A 15,328-nucleotide genomic window follows, 5' to 3' on the forward strand; every position below is an offset into this window, starting at 1 on the left:
TTATTCATTCTCTCAATGAATATTTATTGAGCTTTTACTCTAGGTGCTGGATATCCCAGATAAAAAGTCAGGCAAGATTTTCCCATAAGGAGCTTATAGTCTGAAGCATCTGAAATAATTTTCCTGGCACCCTCCTAATGCTAGATACAAGTTACATATTTCCAGAGGCATCTGGATAGTTGACATGAGTCTCAGTCAACAACTGCCCAGCTTAGCCATGTGACCTGGGCATGGGGGTTCTAGAAGGGAGAAAATTAGAGCTTCATCCTTGGCGCTCTTGTCCTCATGGTCATTCGGGTATCAGAGATGCTAAGAGAGAAACTGGCTTCTTTGTTTAGGCCAAGGGATGAAGATTTTGAGACGGAAAAGTCTCTGGGCCAGCCTGGGAGCATTGATTGGAGGACAAAGCGTGAAATAACCCAAGAGAGATGCTCTGGCCAGTTCTGAGGCTTGGTTAGATGCCAGGCAGGCTCCTCTGACTCCAGTAACCATCACGTATTGACCAGGAACCTCTGTCACAGTGGCTATAAAGTTTGTGGTTCCTACTTCTCCATTCCTCCAGAGTGGATAGTCTAGTAAAGACACAGACAGATTCACACACAACTACATTATGGTGTCAAGTGTTCTTGTGGAGGGGACAGAAAACCCCTGAGAAGGGTACCTGGCCCAGCCTGGGGTGACTTCATGGAGGAAGTGACATGTAAGCTGAGACATTTATACAGACCTCTGGTTAAGGTTTAACTCTCGTGGTCCAGTGGCTATGACTCTGTGCTCACAATGCAGGGGACCCAGGTTCAATCCCTGGTCATGGATCCACACCTCCCCACATGCTGCAACTAAAAGTTTGCATGCTGCAACTATAATGATCCCACACGCTGCTATGCAGATCCAAGATCCCATGTGACACAGCCAAATAAATAAATAATAATAAAGTAAGAATAGCCAGGTTAAGTGAAGGCAGAGAAAGATAGAGGGAATAGCGCTTGAGAAGGCCCACAGATGCCAGAGAGGGACAGAGTGGTGCCTGGGTGGTCCTGAAAGGGTCCATGGTGGTAAGGATGGATGAGGCCAAGAGAGGTGGGCAGAAACCAGATCACTTAGGGTCCAAGTGGCCAGTGGCCTCCTCCTTCCTCCCCTTTCCATTAAGTAAGGATTGAACATCTCCTGTGTGCCTGGTACTGTCCTTAGCACGTGGGTACAGTGATGAGCCGGACAGGTGCTGTACTGACCTCTCAGAACTCCCAGGCTGGTACGGAGATGAGTTTATAGCATGATGCTCCAGGCCACTGTAGACCCCTTTGCTCTCCTTTTAAAATGGAGATATCAAGATTTCCCTGGTGGTCCAGTGTTTAAGAATCTGCCTTGCAATGCAAAGCACAGAGATTTGATTCTTGGTGGGAGGACTAAGATCCCACATGCCACGAGGCAACTAAGCTCATGTGCTGCAGTGAAGACCCAGCACAGCCAAAAAAAAAAAAAAAAAAAAATCGAGATAGCATTCACACACTACAAAATTCCCTCTTTAAAGTGTGCAATTTGTGGTCCTTATTACATTCACATTCAACGTTGTGTAACAGTCAAGATTGTATAACAATTACCACTATCTATTAATAGTTCCAGGAAAGTTTCACCAAAAGGACACCCTGTACTCATAAGCAGTCATTCCTCATTCCCTGCTCCCTTTAGCTCCTAACAACCACTAATCTACTTTCTATCTAACTCTAATAGTGTTACCTATTCTGGACACTTTGTATAAATGGAATCACACAATATGTGATCTTTCTTTACTGGCCTCTTTCACTTAGCATGATGTTTTCAAGAAACATCCATGGTGTAGCCTCTGTCAGCCCTTTGTTCCTCTTTATGGCCACATAATATTCCATGGTATGACCATACCACGTTTTATTTATCCATTTCTCCACTGATAAACATTTGGCTTGTTTCCACTCTGGGGCTATTGTAAATAATGTAAATAAACATTGAGATACTAGTTTTTGTGTGGACATATATGTTCATTCCTCTTGGGTCTGTAGCTAAGGGTGGAATCGCTGGGTTATATGGTAAATCTATATTTATATTTGGAGAAACTGCCAGTTTTCCCACAGCAGCTGCCCCGTTTTACATTTCCACCAGCAGTGTATGAGGGTTCCATGTCCCCACATCCTCCCCAACACTGGTTATTGTCCGGCCTCCTCCTCTTCTCACATGGACCCTGGAGGGGGGCTTCCCGGGGAAGAACACGGGCTGGCTCCTGGGGCTGGGGCCTGGGCCTGGGACTGTGACTTTGAGGGAAACCCAGGTCTTCCTTGCCCATCCTTCACCATGGCTGAGTCATGGCCCGGGATCCTGGGGTGAACTTCCTGCCGCTGGGATGGGAGGCACCAGCCCCGCAGAAGCCACCATTAGACTTGACTCCACCCCCGGCCCAAGGCGGCTGGGCTCCCATGGAAGCAGCTATTTCTGGCTCTTTCTGCTCCGAGGAGGAGCAGTGGTGGGCGGAAAGGTTGAAGTTGCTCAGTGGAACAACTCGGGAAGTGCAGTGCACTGAGGACCCAGGACATCCTTGACTTGGGAGGAGAGGCAAGAGACTGTTTCCTGAGAGTGCTGGCCCTTCAGGCAGGGTCAGAGCAGCATGCTGGGCCCCCTGCAGCTCTGCCAGCACCCTGTGAGGGGGAGGCAGAGGGGGAAGGGGGGCCCAAGGATCTGGTTTGACCAGACTGCAGGTGCTGGACCCCATGAGACTGAACAAAGCAGACCTGGGACGTGAGGAAGGAAAGGAAGTGTGACCAGTGGGGGCACGATTTTCCATGGAGGTGGTGCAGCCTAGTGGGTGGGGTGCAGCAGCTGGAGGCAGGCCCTGAGGATGCCTGGGGTGGGGCGCAAGTGTGAGAATGCATTAGGGGAGGGGTAGGGTCTGCCAGGAATGAAGATGCAGGAGGAATACCAGCAGAGGAAGTGGTGGGGCTCAGGGTCCGCCCCAGAGTCCCCACTCCTCTGCCGTGGGACCTCGGGCTAAGTGTTAACCTCCTGCCCCACAGTCCTCACCTGCAAACTGCTCTAAAGAGAAGGCTTGGGGATGACCGTTAGTGACCATTGTCTTATTATCAGGTATTGAATGCTGAACTCTTGGTACCAACCTTGACCTTTCCTCTAGCTTTTTGTCAGCTCTGTGGCTTTCTTCACACTCATATCTGCATCCATCTTACACATCTCTTCCCACCTTCCCTTCCCCAGGTCCTTGTTTGGCATGATTTTAGCAAAATGCTTAAGCAGCCTTTGGAGACAGTCAGAACCTGGGAGTTAAAATCCCAGCTCTGCCATTCCTAGACACATGGCCCTGGGCAAGTCATTTTCACATGCTTAAGTCTGAGCCTCGGTTTTCCCACCTGTAAACTGGGGTGATAATGGCAGGCAGTTAATTGATAATAGCAGGTCATTGGTCCTCATAAGTGGATTAATGGAGCCGATAGATATAAATGGAGGACTAATGAATTTGACAGACATAAAGCACCTAAGATGGTGCCTGTAACACAGTCAATGCTGAATTACAGAAAGAACACCCAATGTGTAGGGTAGACAAAGTGAGGACGGAGATCTGGGGCAGCAGGGTCATGAAGGGTGTCTGGTACCTGGCCTGGGAGTGAGCTGCTGGTCAATTGCCAGGTCTGGCTGCACCGCCCCTGGAGGCTCAAGGAGGGGCATCTGCTGTTGCATGTCTGCGAAATCCATGCTTGTTGCTTTTCAGTCCTGATTCACACTCTTTGTGTTGTGTCTGTGGGACTGTACATGCGTCCCCAGTGGGAGACCATGTCCCACCGTCCCGTGGCCCCTGGAATGAGGAGCTGGAACAGGGAGCTCTGTGGACCACTGGAGCAATCCTCTCTCCTCTCATTCCTTCCTACCTTTGCTCCTTCACATGACTGAAGATTGTTTAAAATTTTAATAAAAATTCTACATATTTACGGTGTACAACATGATGTTTATCTATCTTTATATATATATAGAAAAACGGTTAGTACAGTTAAGCTAATTAAGACATCCATCCCCTCGATCTCTTGCTCTCTTTAGTCGCCAAGTCATGTCCAACTCTTGTGACCCCATGGCCTGTAGCCTGCCAGACTCCTCTGTCCATGGGATTCTCCAGGCGAGAATGCTGGAGTGGATGGCCATTTCCTTCTCCAATCTCCTCACATAGGTTACATTTTTTTGGAGATATTGGCCAGACGGTACATAGTTGCTGTTATGTAGGAGGACTGCATCTAGAGCTCTAGTGTGCGGCATGATGATTATAGCTAATAACGATGCTGTACTCAGTACTAGAAATTTACTGACAGTAGATTTCAGGTGTTCTCACTACAATGGATATTTCTTGAGCCCCTTCTCTGAGCCAGGCTCCATGCTGGACACTGGGGATACCAGCCATTGGGGGTTCCCTGCCCTCATGGAGTCTAAAAAAAACAAAACAAATAGCTATATAACTAATATATGCTCACTAATGATCCTGTAAGTATCGGTTGCAATAGGCACTACTGCAAAGCAGAAATTCGAACGTGCAGGATACTATGGAAGAGAATAACTCAGGCAACGTGACTGAGATTGGGGTGATCTCGGAAGGCCCCTTGGAGGAGGTGACATTTCAGCTGGAATTGGAAGGATAAAGAGGAGTTTGCTGGCTCAAGTTAGGGAAGAAAGAGGGTTCCAGGTGCAGAAAACTCTGTGTAAAGGCCTTGAGGAGCTCACTTTTTGTCTTGCTTTAAGCAATGGAAGAAGCCAGTGTGACTGAATTGGTGAGGGATTCAGGGAGGAGGTGCGGGTGGGATAAAGTGGGGGTGGAAAGGGGCAGAAACTAGATCATGCAGCGCCTAGGAGGCAGTGGGAGGATGAGGCTTCGTTGCTGGGTGCTGGGCAGGAAAGGAAGCGAGATGGAAAGGGAGGAGGGCCTGGTGAGTGGGTGTCCCATGAACATGATTGTGGAAGTCATGTGGCCAGGCGGCAGCAGCTCAGGCCCAGGGCAGCCCCCGGCAGACGTAGATTGTGCAAGGTCCATCTCCGTCTAGTGGGCAGATGCCTCTTGCCTTGCTGTCCCTCACATCCCAGGACAGGAGCCACACCTGTGGTTGCCTGTTACTGACCAGCCCGAGGTCAGGCAGTCTGCTCGATGGGGTGGAATGGGTCAGGTGGCAGAGAAAACACAAGCTTGTCAGCAGTGATTTCTCCCTACAAAGGCAGCCACCACCAGCTTCCTGCCGAGATGGGCCGGTTCAGCCTTGCTCGCTACAGCTGGAGACAGAGGGGAGCAGATGGCCCTGCTTGGCCCAGATTCCAGCCAGATTGCCAGGGAGGTGTGGGCGGAGCGACAGGGTTGGTGCCAGGCGCAGGAATACATGAGGGGAGGGCGGGAGCCACCTCTTCGCCATCTCAGTGGGGTCTCGCCTGTAGGGGGGGTGGATGGCGGGGACGTTGGCTGCGGCCTTACTTGTGGTCCTTGAACCAGCGGATGCTAAGAGCCCCCTGGAGAGAGACGGTCCTTGTCTTTTAAGACCAGGTCAGGGGCTCTTGAGAAATGCAGGATATTCGCGGTTACATCTCCAGCACCCAGCACAGAGTAGGACCAAGCAGGAACTCAGTGGTTTTTTTTTTTTTTTTTAAATAGAAATGATAGTAGTAGCTCTCAGGGGTTGTCTTACTTCACCCTCATGGCATTCCCACAAAGGAGATGCTGTTGTGATCCCCATTTTACAGATGAGAACACTGAGGCACAGAGAAGAGGAATAACTTACCTAAGTCACAGCTGAACAAATGCTTGGAGGACTGTTGGATCATGGGGACAAACTGATGGGCAAGCCTGGTGTTGGGGCTGTGGGGGCAGGGAGCGGATCTGAAGGTGCGTGACCAGGAGAAGTGGTGGGAGTGCCCAGCTGGAGAGAAGCGCTTGCCCTTCTTGTCTTTGTCCTTTCTGAACCCCCACCAGCCCCTCAGATCCCCCTAAGCCAGCTACCTCTATTGTGCCAGGTGCTCAGAGAGCAAGAGAAGAGCCTTGAGAGCTAGGGATATAGGATGGCTAGGTCCAGTTGAGCAAGCTGTACACTGCACAACTTCAGAGCAAGCCATTCCCATAGACTGATGAAAACAGCAAGGTGGTAGCCCTGTAGGCAAGACCACACCATGCAGGACTGTGAAGACCAGGGTCAGCAAGTCTTTTCTGTAAAAGGCCAGATATTAAGGGTAAATATTTTAGGTTGTCTGGGCCATATGTCTCTGCTGTAACTAATCAACGCTGGTGTTGTAGGGTAAAAGAAGTCACAGGCAATATGTAAATGAATGAGTGCAGATGTGTTCCAAGAAATTTTCATTTATCGGAACAGGCTGCCTGCCAGATACAGCCTATGGGCCATAGTTTGCTGACCCAGTGAAGGCCAAGGAAGCATTCTGAACTCTGTTCTTTTTATGTATAATTTTATTTATTTATTTATTTAGGCTGTGCCAGGCCTTTGTTGCTGCACGGGCTTTTCTCTAGCTGTGGCGAGCAGCGCCTACTCTCTAGCTTCGGTGTGTGGGCTTCTCATCGCTGTGGCTTCTCTTGTGGAGCACGGGCTCTAGGGCACCCAGGCTTCAGTAGCTGCAGCTCCTGGGCTCTGGAACACAGGCTCTATTGCTCCATGGCCTGTGGGATCTTCCTGGACCAGGGGTCGAAACTGCGTCTCCTGCGTTGGCAGGCAGATTCTTTACCGCCGAGCCCCCAGGGAAGCCCTGAACTCTAGTCTTAAGAGCAGTATGGAGCCAGGAGAGAGTTTTAAGTAGGGAGCGAGAGGAAGCAACTTTGTGTTTAACTTGGCCCTTGAGATGTCTCTCCATGCCCTCTGGGGGCTGCGGTGTTTCTGCTGTCCTGCATGCAGATCTCTGAGCCCCTCTGTCTGCAAGAAGAGGCTTGGCCTGGGACTCAAGGGCCTCCGATGCTTACAGAGCGGAGGTCACTCTGCCCACACTCCCATCCCCCTCCTCCCTGCACCAGCGTTTGGCCCAGCTCTGAATACTCCAGCACTGCTGGTCGCCATGCCTGGTCCCAGGGGCAGAAAAGAGCAGCCTTGTGGTCAAGAGTCTGGGCTTAGAAACCAGAGGGTCTGATTTCCTCTACTCCGTCTCATGTGGCGGTGAGCTGTACTTCTCTGAGTCTCTGTCTCCATTTCTCCATAGGAGGAATGATTAGACATGAACCCGTGAAACAAAGCAGTTGTGCATCGACCTGGGTGCATAGGAGGGGCTCAGTAAGAAGACTAGTGTTGATACAGGAATAGAGGAATCGGTTTTTTAACATTAAAAATGTATTTATTTGTTTATGGCTGCACTGGGTCTTCGTTGCTGCGAGAGGGCTTTCTCTGGTTGCAATGAGCAGGGGCTACTCTCTAGTTGCGGGGTGCGGGCTTCTCCTTGCGGTGGCTTCTCTCGTTGCAGAGCACAGGCTCTAGAGCTGAGGGCTCAGTAGTGGTGGCGCACGAGCTTAGTCGCCCTGCGGCGTGTGGAGTTTTCCCAGACCAGGGAATCAAACTGTGTCCCCTGCATTGGCAGGGCAGATTCCTAACCATTGGACCACCAGGGAAGTCCAGAAGAATCATTTTGCTGTTGAACCCCAGAGGCAGGAAAGCCTGGCTAGGTCCTGGATGGTGGAGTCTTTGCTCCAGTGGGTTGTCCAGAACCAGGCGGGGGACCTTGGGTCATGACTATCGACGGCTCCTTAGAGACAGAGATGACTTGTCCCACCTCTTGGGCTGAAAATAACTGCCGACATTGGAGTAATTATATGCCTTAGGTTCCCACGTCGCACAGAGAACACCCCAATAATTACTGCACACAAAGACTGCTTTTGGCAGCTGACGCTTAAATTCTGCCTCAAAGAGCGTCTCCCGGACCGGAAGCCTAGTTCACCAGCCACCCCCAAAGGATTTGAACCCTGGCCTAATGGCAGCAGAACCTTCTAGAACCTTCTGTGATGCCCAGGGATGCCGTGGTCACTTCTCTTCCAAAGGCCAGCTGTCAGGCCCAGGGCACCCCGTGGCCTGTGGACAGGCTGGGCCACAGTGATCAGTGGCTTTGCCATAGTGTTCTCAATGTGGCCTTGAGGCTGAGACCAGTACCGTGCATCCTGGTAGGAGGTCCTTGTGGGCAGCGCTGAATACTCCAGATGTGAGCCATTCGGGTCAGCCCTGCAGGGTGGTCTGCTGTGCTGAGATATGGATAAGCTGTGTCCTTGGACTGAGATAGGAGGCCACCAAGTAAATCAGGGTCCTGGAAGGGTTGTTGAAGATTTACTGTGTGCCAGACCTCAGCAGTGAGTGCCAGGTCACAGCAGACAGACCCAAAGCCCATCATAATTACCCAAATAGTTATGTAATTATGGTTGTGATAAGGCTATATATGAGATGTATAGGTGCTGTGGATGTGCAGAACGGGGGAGTGCCTTCATCTGGGAAGTTTTAGCTGAGATGTGAAGGATGAGGAGTGAGACAGGTGTGTGTGTGTGTGTGTGTGTGTGTGTGTGTGTGTGTGTGTGTGTTAAGAGATAGAATGCATGGCTCTGGGTGGATGACTGGATGGGTGAATGGATGCAGGTGGGTGGATAGATGGTGGATGGGTGGATGAATAGGTGGATGAATGGATGCCGTTAGGTGGATGGATAGATGGTGGATGGGTGGGTGGATGGCTGGATGGATGCATGGATGCAGGTAGGTGGATGGATGGTGGATGGGTGGATGAATGGGTGAGGCTAGATGGATGGATGGATGCATGCATGGATGACTAAGTTGTCCAGGTAATGGAAACAGGCAGTGCAAAAGTTCAGAGATCAAAGGGAATTTGGTGACTCTGTAGCTGACAAAAGACCAATGTGGAAGGTGTTCGGAGTTTAAGAAATGAGACTGGAGAGGCAGGAAAGTTGGGAGTACTGTATACAGCTGAGCGAACTCCTCTGCCCTAAGCGGGTGCCATTCTCACAGGCCACAGTGTGAATGAATGGTCCCGCTGGAACTGTGTGAGATGGAGCCCTGCAGACAGGGCACACATCAGGTGGACCTTCTGCACCATCGTCAGGGTTTTGCGCTTGTTTCCAGAACAGTAGGGAGCCACGGGAGGGTCTGAGCAGTTGGTAATGCAGTTAATTTCCACGTGTAATGCCCCCAAACAGCACTGTCCAATAGAACTTTTTGTGAAGATGGGAAATGTTCTATTTGTGCACTTTCTAATGTGGTCGCCACCTGTAGTTGTTGGGGGCTTCTCTGGTGGCTCAGACGGTAAAGAATCTGCCTGCAACGTGGGAGACCCGGGTTCGATCCTTAGGTCAGGAAGATGCCCTAGAGTAGGAAATGGCAACCCACTCCAGTATTCTTGCCTGGAGAATTCCACAGACAGAGGAGCCTGGCAGGCTACAGTCCGTGGAGTCGCAAAAGAGTCGGACCCGACTGAGCAACTAACACTTTTGCTTTGTAGTTGTTGAGTCCTTAAAATGTGTCCAGAGTGACTGAGGGAAGTGAATTTTGAATTTTTACAAGTTAACGTTTGAAAAACCTCAAGAGCTCGCTGTGGCCAGTGGTTCCCCAGTGGACAGGGCAGCTCCAGAGGACCTGAGTGTAAACCATATATAAGACCGTTGTCCCCCTGACCCCCAGCAGTGATGAAAGCATCTCGGGCAAGTCTGTGGGAGATGTCACCTCTTGCCAGAAAGTTGGGTGGAGACCTCAGGCCCCCCCTCGCAGGGACCTCTGGTCACACTCAGGCCAAGGGTGCCGCTGGGCCTGTGGTTCCTGGATCTGAGCCTAATGAAGACAGCCCCCATCCCATTGAGGTTCCAGAGACCTCATCTCCCTCCCCTGCACCCACTGGGTTGCCCAGCGGACATTCAGCCTGTAGAATGGACGACCTGCCCTCTGCCCTTCCACAGCTCACTCCAGTTTGTCTCCCCACAGCAGAGGCAAATCTGCTAGGAAACCACAGTGGCCCTGACCTAGCATGTGGGTGGTGGTGGGGAGACACTGCCCCCAGGGGGCATTAGGGGAGGTGCACTTCGGCTAGTGTGTTGAGGGAGCCAGACTAGGTGGTGTCTCAGATGATAAAAGTATCTGCCTGCAATGAGGGAGACCAGATCCCTGGGTCAAGAAGACCCCCCTGGAGAAGGAATGGCTACCCATTCCAGTATTCTTGCCTGGAGAATCCCATGGACAGAGAAGCCTGGTGGGCTACCGTCCATAGGGTTTATAGGGTCCATAGGGTCCATGGACTGTAGCCCGCCAGGCTTCTCTGTCCATGGGGCCGCAGAGAGTCAGACACAACTTAGACTCACACTTTCAGACTAGGTGGGCATGGGAGGGCCTCTGAGGGGCCAGGGCCGGCCTGCTCCTGCATTTGCAGGACCCTGGCCTCTGTCCCCGGCTTTCTCAGCATCGTGAGGGCCTCACACACATAAGCCAGCTTGTGTAGCCACGTTCCTCCATTGGCTCTGCAAACAGCCACCCTGTGGTCGCCCCTTCAGCCTGGAGGCACACTTTCTTGCTGCGTGGTCCACCCTGGGGAAGCTGGATCTGGGGACAAGGCTTGTGCAGGCTCTACATTCGGCCCTGGAGCCGTGTGAACAGGGAAGGGGAAGATGGGCCAGAAGGGAAACCATGGGCTTCATCCCCCTGGCCTCAGGGACACCTCACCCCGTGGGAGTGGCCTGGCTGGAGACTGACCAGAGATGGGTAACCTAAAGTGTGGAGGTCTGCAAAGGGTCTTGCAGGGCTGCTGCATTTGCTCATTGGATGTTGGTCTTTCATTTCCCAAACTCTGAGCCGCATGAGGGCAGAGTCCATGTCTTGCTCCTTGGTGTATCTCAACACTCTTCCCCATAATGGCATACAGTAGGTGCTTAATATGTGCGTACTGACATAATGAATGAACTCACTGATGCTTCCCTGTGCCGTGGTCCAAGTCTCTGAGCAGGTAGACTTGAATGTATTGATGCAAAGAAGTTGTACCAGTATGTGTGTTCTGACCCCGCATCTTTCTCTTTGCACTTGGGTCCAGGATGGGAACTAGGGTTAGAGTGGGTGGGGGAGGATAGAGCAGGGAAGGTTGTAAGGAGTGAATAAGACTGATGGTGTCAGGACCTGGGGGACAGTGGGTCTTACCTGGGTCCCCCGCACCCCTGCACATGCACTGTGTGACAAGACAGTCACCTCTTTCCCCTCTGTTGCAGTGCGCTACTTCCTGAAGAATAAGGTCAGCCCTGATTTGTGTAACGAAGATGGACTCACCGCCCTGCACCAGGTAAGGACCCTGACTGCCTGCTCCCCACCTGGACACGTGCCCCATCTCCCTGCTTTCTCCTGCCCAGGACCCTCAGGGAGGAGGGGGAGGGGAGCCGCAGCTGCCACTTCTGAAAGGCTCTTGTCTGCCCGGGAGACGAGTGTGTCTGTTACAGACACGCCCATAGAGTCCCGTGCCCACGTGCGTGGCGCACACACTGCCTCCGGGGACAGGGAGCCTTTGTCTGCTGCATCCTCGCTGCCTGGCAAAGGGTTTGACACACAGAGCAAGTTTGTTCGGAGCTTGACAGTGTACGAAGCACGTTCGTTCACACCCACCAAGGATCCGTCCACCCTGGTGACAGCAGTGATTGACAGGGAGGTTGTGGGACCTGCCTAAGGTCACAGCGCCATGGACTCTGGCCAGAACCATGTGCTGTCATAACACACAGCCTCTTTATGGGAGCGAGATGGCCCAAGCCCCCCTTGGCTGGGGAGGGGCTTCTCTGGCTGTCATCTCTCATCATCTCACACTGCAACAGCCCCTTCCCTGGTCCCCAGCGTTCAGGCATCCCTGCCCTGATCCATCCTCCATGCTGTGGCTGCAGGGATACCCAGACCCAACATCTGCTGATGTTACTCAGAGCCCTCCCATGTCTTCCCATAACACTAAGGGTGAGGAGTACCCCAGTGCCCCTGCTGAACCGGCTATGCTGACCGCCAGGCTTCCAGCTGTTTGACTTCTCGGTCCCTCGCACACACTGTCTGCTCCCCCTCGCATCTCACCCAGTGTTTAGGTGTGTGCACAGCTAGAATCTGAGAGCTGTGCTGTTATATCCTCATCCCCTCCTCTGAGCACCTCTGTCATTCCAGCCATTGAAAGTGAAAGTGAAAGTCTCTCAGTCGTGTCCGACTCTTAACTTTCCAGGCCAGAATACTGGAGTGGATAACTGTTCCCTTCTCCAGGGGATCTTCCCAACTCAGAATTGAACCCAGGTCCCCCGCATTGCGGGCAGATTCTTTACCAGCTGAGCCACAAGGGAAGCCCAAGAAAACTGGAGTGGGTAGCCGATCCCTTCTCCAGTGGATCTTCCTGACCCAGGAATCGAACTGGGGTCTCCTGCATTGCAGGCAAATTCCTTACCAACTGAGCTGTCGGGGAAGCCTTCCAGCCATTAGCGTGACCATTTAGCATTGGTCTCTGCTTACCCAAGACTCTGTTCCGCACGAGGGCAGAGCTCATCATGTCTCTTTCTCAAAGTGTATCCACTTTGTCCCCCACCATGTTGGCATACAGTAGGTGCTCAATATGTGCCTGCTGAGTTAATGAGTGAACACACTGACCCCCCTGTGCCCTGGCCCAAGTTTCAGAGCAGGTGGACTTGAATGCAGCCTGGCCAGGCTCTGGAACCCTGGGCTGGCGAGACCCTCTCCATCTCCCTCGGAGGGTGGGAAAGGTAGCCACTGCCCTGGCCATAAGCCCCGGGGGCAAGTCCCCACCCTCAGCTGTCAGCTTGGGAGCTCCCCGTGTGTCCTCTTGGCTTCTCTTCCTGTCTCGTAGGGCTTCCTGCATCCACAAAGTCGAGCTGTGTGACCTTGGGCAAGTTGCTTAAGCTCTCTGTGCCTCATTTTCCTCATCTGTAAAAGAAGCATAACAAGTACCCATGTCACTGGGTTGTTGTGAAGATTAAATAAATATACATAAAACCCTATAAGCATCATCTCACACTGTATAAATATTAGATATTACTATTATTTATTATTATGGAGGGACTTCCCTGGTGGCTCAGATGGTAAAGAATATGCCCACGATGCGGGAGACCCAGGTTCAATCCTTGGGTCGGGAAGATCCCCTTGGGTCGGGAAGATCCCACTCCATTATTCTAGCCCAGAGGATTCCATGGACAGAGGAGCTGGGTGGGCTGCAGTCCGTGGGGTCACAAAGAGTCAGACACGATTGAATGATTTTCACTCATTATTATGGGAATCTGTCACATGTTCACTTTTTGACAAAACCACTTCGCATATGTGAAGCGTGGGTTGATCATCCCAAGAACTCTTTGAAATACTGTCATCCCCATTTTACAGCTCAGGAAACTGAGGTGTACCTCAGGGCAGCACCGTCCGATACAGCCTTTATGATGATGACACGTTCTGTGTATCGACACTGTCTGGCACCATAGCTTCTAGCCCCACATGGCTACAGAGCCCTGGAAATGTTTTTCTGAGGATTCACTGAGGCAATGCATGGCCAAAAGTTAGCAAAGTGCCTGGCCCTAGTAACTCCTCAAAAAGCATTAGCTCTTTTTATTGGCAATGTGACCTGTTGTTACTGCTCTTCTGGGGCTGTTGTTATTGTCATTGTCATCATCACTACTGCTCCAGGACAACAGAGGAGCTCAGCGACAAGAGCTTCCTATGGATTTTCTGCTCTTGGCAACAGGGAGCCTTCAGAGGTTTTGTAAACTGAGAACAGCACGGCTGGGTTAGCAAGGAAGCTCTCTCTGGCGGAGGGTGTGTGAAAGGGGAGTGACAGGGAGAAAGAGAGATGATGACGCCTCGGCCAGGGCAGTGCGGATGGGGACAGCTCTTAGGAGATGCGATCCACACCGGGTGATGGATTGAACGTGGGAAGTGAGGGGGCGGGAGGAGTCATCCAGTGCCAGGTGCCATGGCCCACCTTGGGGAATGCAGGTGAGGACGCTGCCCCCTCCGCCACGTACCAGCCTCCACTGCACTCCTGCACCCAGGTCGAGTTTCCCAGCTGCAGGCTGGCCCAGCCCCTGGGCTTCTTTCTCACACGACAGCAATTCTATGTGCGTCATCACGCCACCTGCCCACCGCCCTGCCTGTCTTCATGTTTCTGCAGCCCCTCGTGGTGGGATCTCTGGCCCTCCTGTCCCCTCACCCCACAGTCTGGGCTGCTCCTGGCTCCTCCTATGGACCAGGCCATCCCAAACTCTTCTGCCGGTGACGGCCTCCGGGGGACCCTCGCCTTTCCAGGCTGCCTCACTCTGGTGCCTTTGGCGCCCTCTGCTGGTGGTGCCACGCCACTGCACAGTTCTCTCGACCACCTGAGGCAGTGCCCTGCTCCACTGGGTCACCCGTGACTTTCCTGCCTGGAGAGATGCCCCCAGACCCAGCGAACCCCAGGTCAGATGGTGCCAGGTGCATGAAGATAACCTGGCACCATCTCTGCTCATTTCCTGTATGTTCCATATGTCCAGGACTGACCCCTCTTTTTTCTTTTTTAAATCTATATGTATGTATTTAGTATGTATGTATGTATGTATTTGTTATGTATGTATGCATGTATTTGGTGTGTATTTATATATTTGGTATGTGTGTGTGATGTGTACGTATTTGGTACGTATACATGTATGTATTTTGGTGTGTATTTATGTGTGTGGTGTGTATGGATGCATGTATTTGGTATGTATGTAAGTATGTATTTGGGTGCGCCAGGTCTTACTTGTGGAATGTGGGATCTTTTAGTTGTGGCATGCAGGATCTAGTTCCCTGACCAGGGAATGAACCCAGGTCCCCTGTATTGGGTGCTAGGAGTCTTAACCTTCGGACCACTGAGGATGTCCCTCTGACCCCTGGTTCTGCAGGGAATGGGGGTGGGGTCTGTGGTGCCGCCCAATCCCCACACCCCCCTGAGGCCCTGGGCTCCCACAGGTGCCCCGCTCTTTCTGCTGGCATCCAGTCACTTCTCCCCATGCCCACGGTCACTTCTGTAGGTCAGGCCGCCATCATCTCTTAAATGGGATGATTTTGACATAGTTTCTCACCCTCCCTCTTCTCCCTCCAGAAGCTTGTGATCAAAGTCTGTTCTCCGCATGCAGCTGGAGGAGGGATTTTTAAAAAAAACAAGTTTGAATTGTGCTGCTCCTCTGAGTATAACACTGCAGCATCTCCCATGCACTGAGGGCAGAGCCTTCCCTGGATGGGCAGTTCTGGGCCACAGGTCCGCTGCCCTGTCCCTGCTGGTTTCTCCGGAGGTCATCCGAGACCCTTCCTGCAGCCTGTAAAGTGGCTCCCCGTCTTCTGCC

At 52.0% G+C, this 15,328-nt stretch overlaps 1 protein-coding gene across 2 annotated transcripts in view; it reads left to right on the forward strand.

The window, feature by feature from the left end:
• The window catches only part of PPP1R16B (protein phosphatase 1 regulatory subunit 16B), a 108,766-nt gene that overhangs the window by 74,333 nt on the left and 19,105 nt on the right, over window positions 1-15,328 (forward strand). For both annotated transcript variants that reach the window (XM_070472625.1, XM_020909085.2), the window contains exon 3: window positions 11,225-11,295. In XM_070472625.1, the coding sequence (XP_070328726.1) occupies window positions 11,225-11,295 (71 nt within the window). The remainder of the gene's footprint in view (window positions 1-11,224; window positions 11,296-15,328) is intronic.

This window comes from Odocoileus virginianus, chromosome 9 (genome assembly GCF_023699985.2).
Source record: "Odocoileus virginianus isolate 20LAN1187 ecotype Illinois chromosome 9, Ovbor_1.2, whole genome shotgun sequence".
NCBI lineage: Eukaryota > Metazoa > Chordata > Mammalia > Artiodactyla > Cervidae > Odocoileus > Odocoileus virginianus.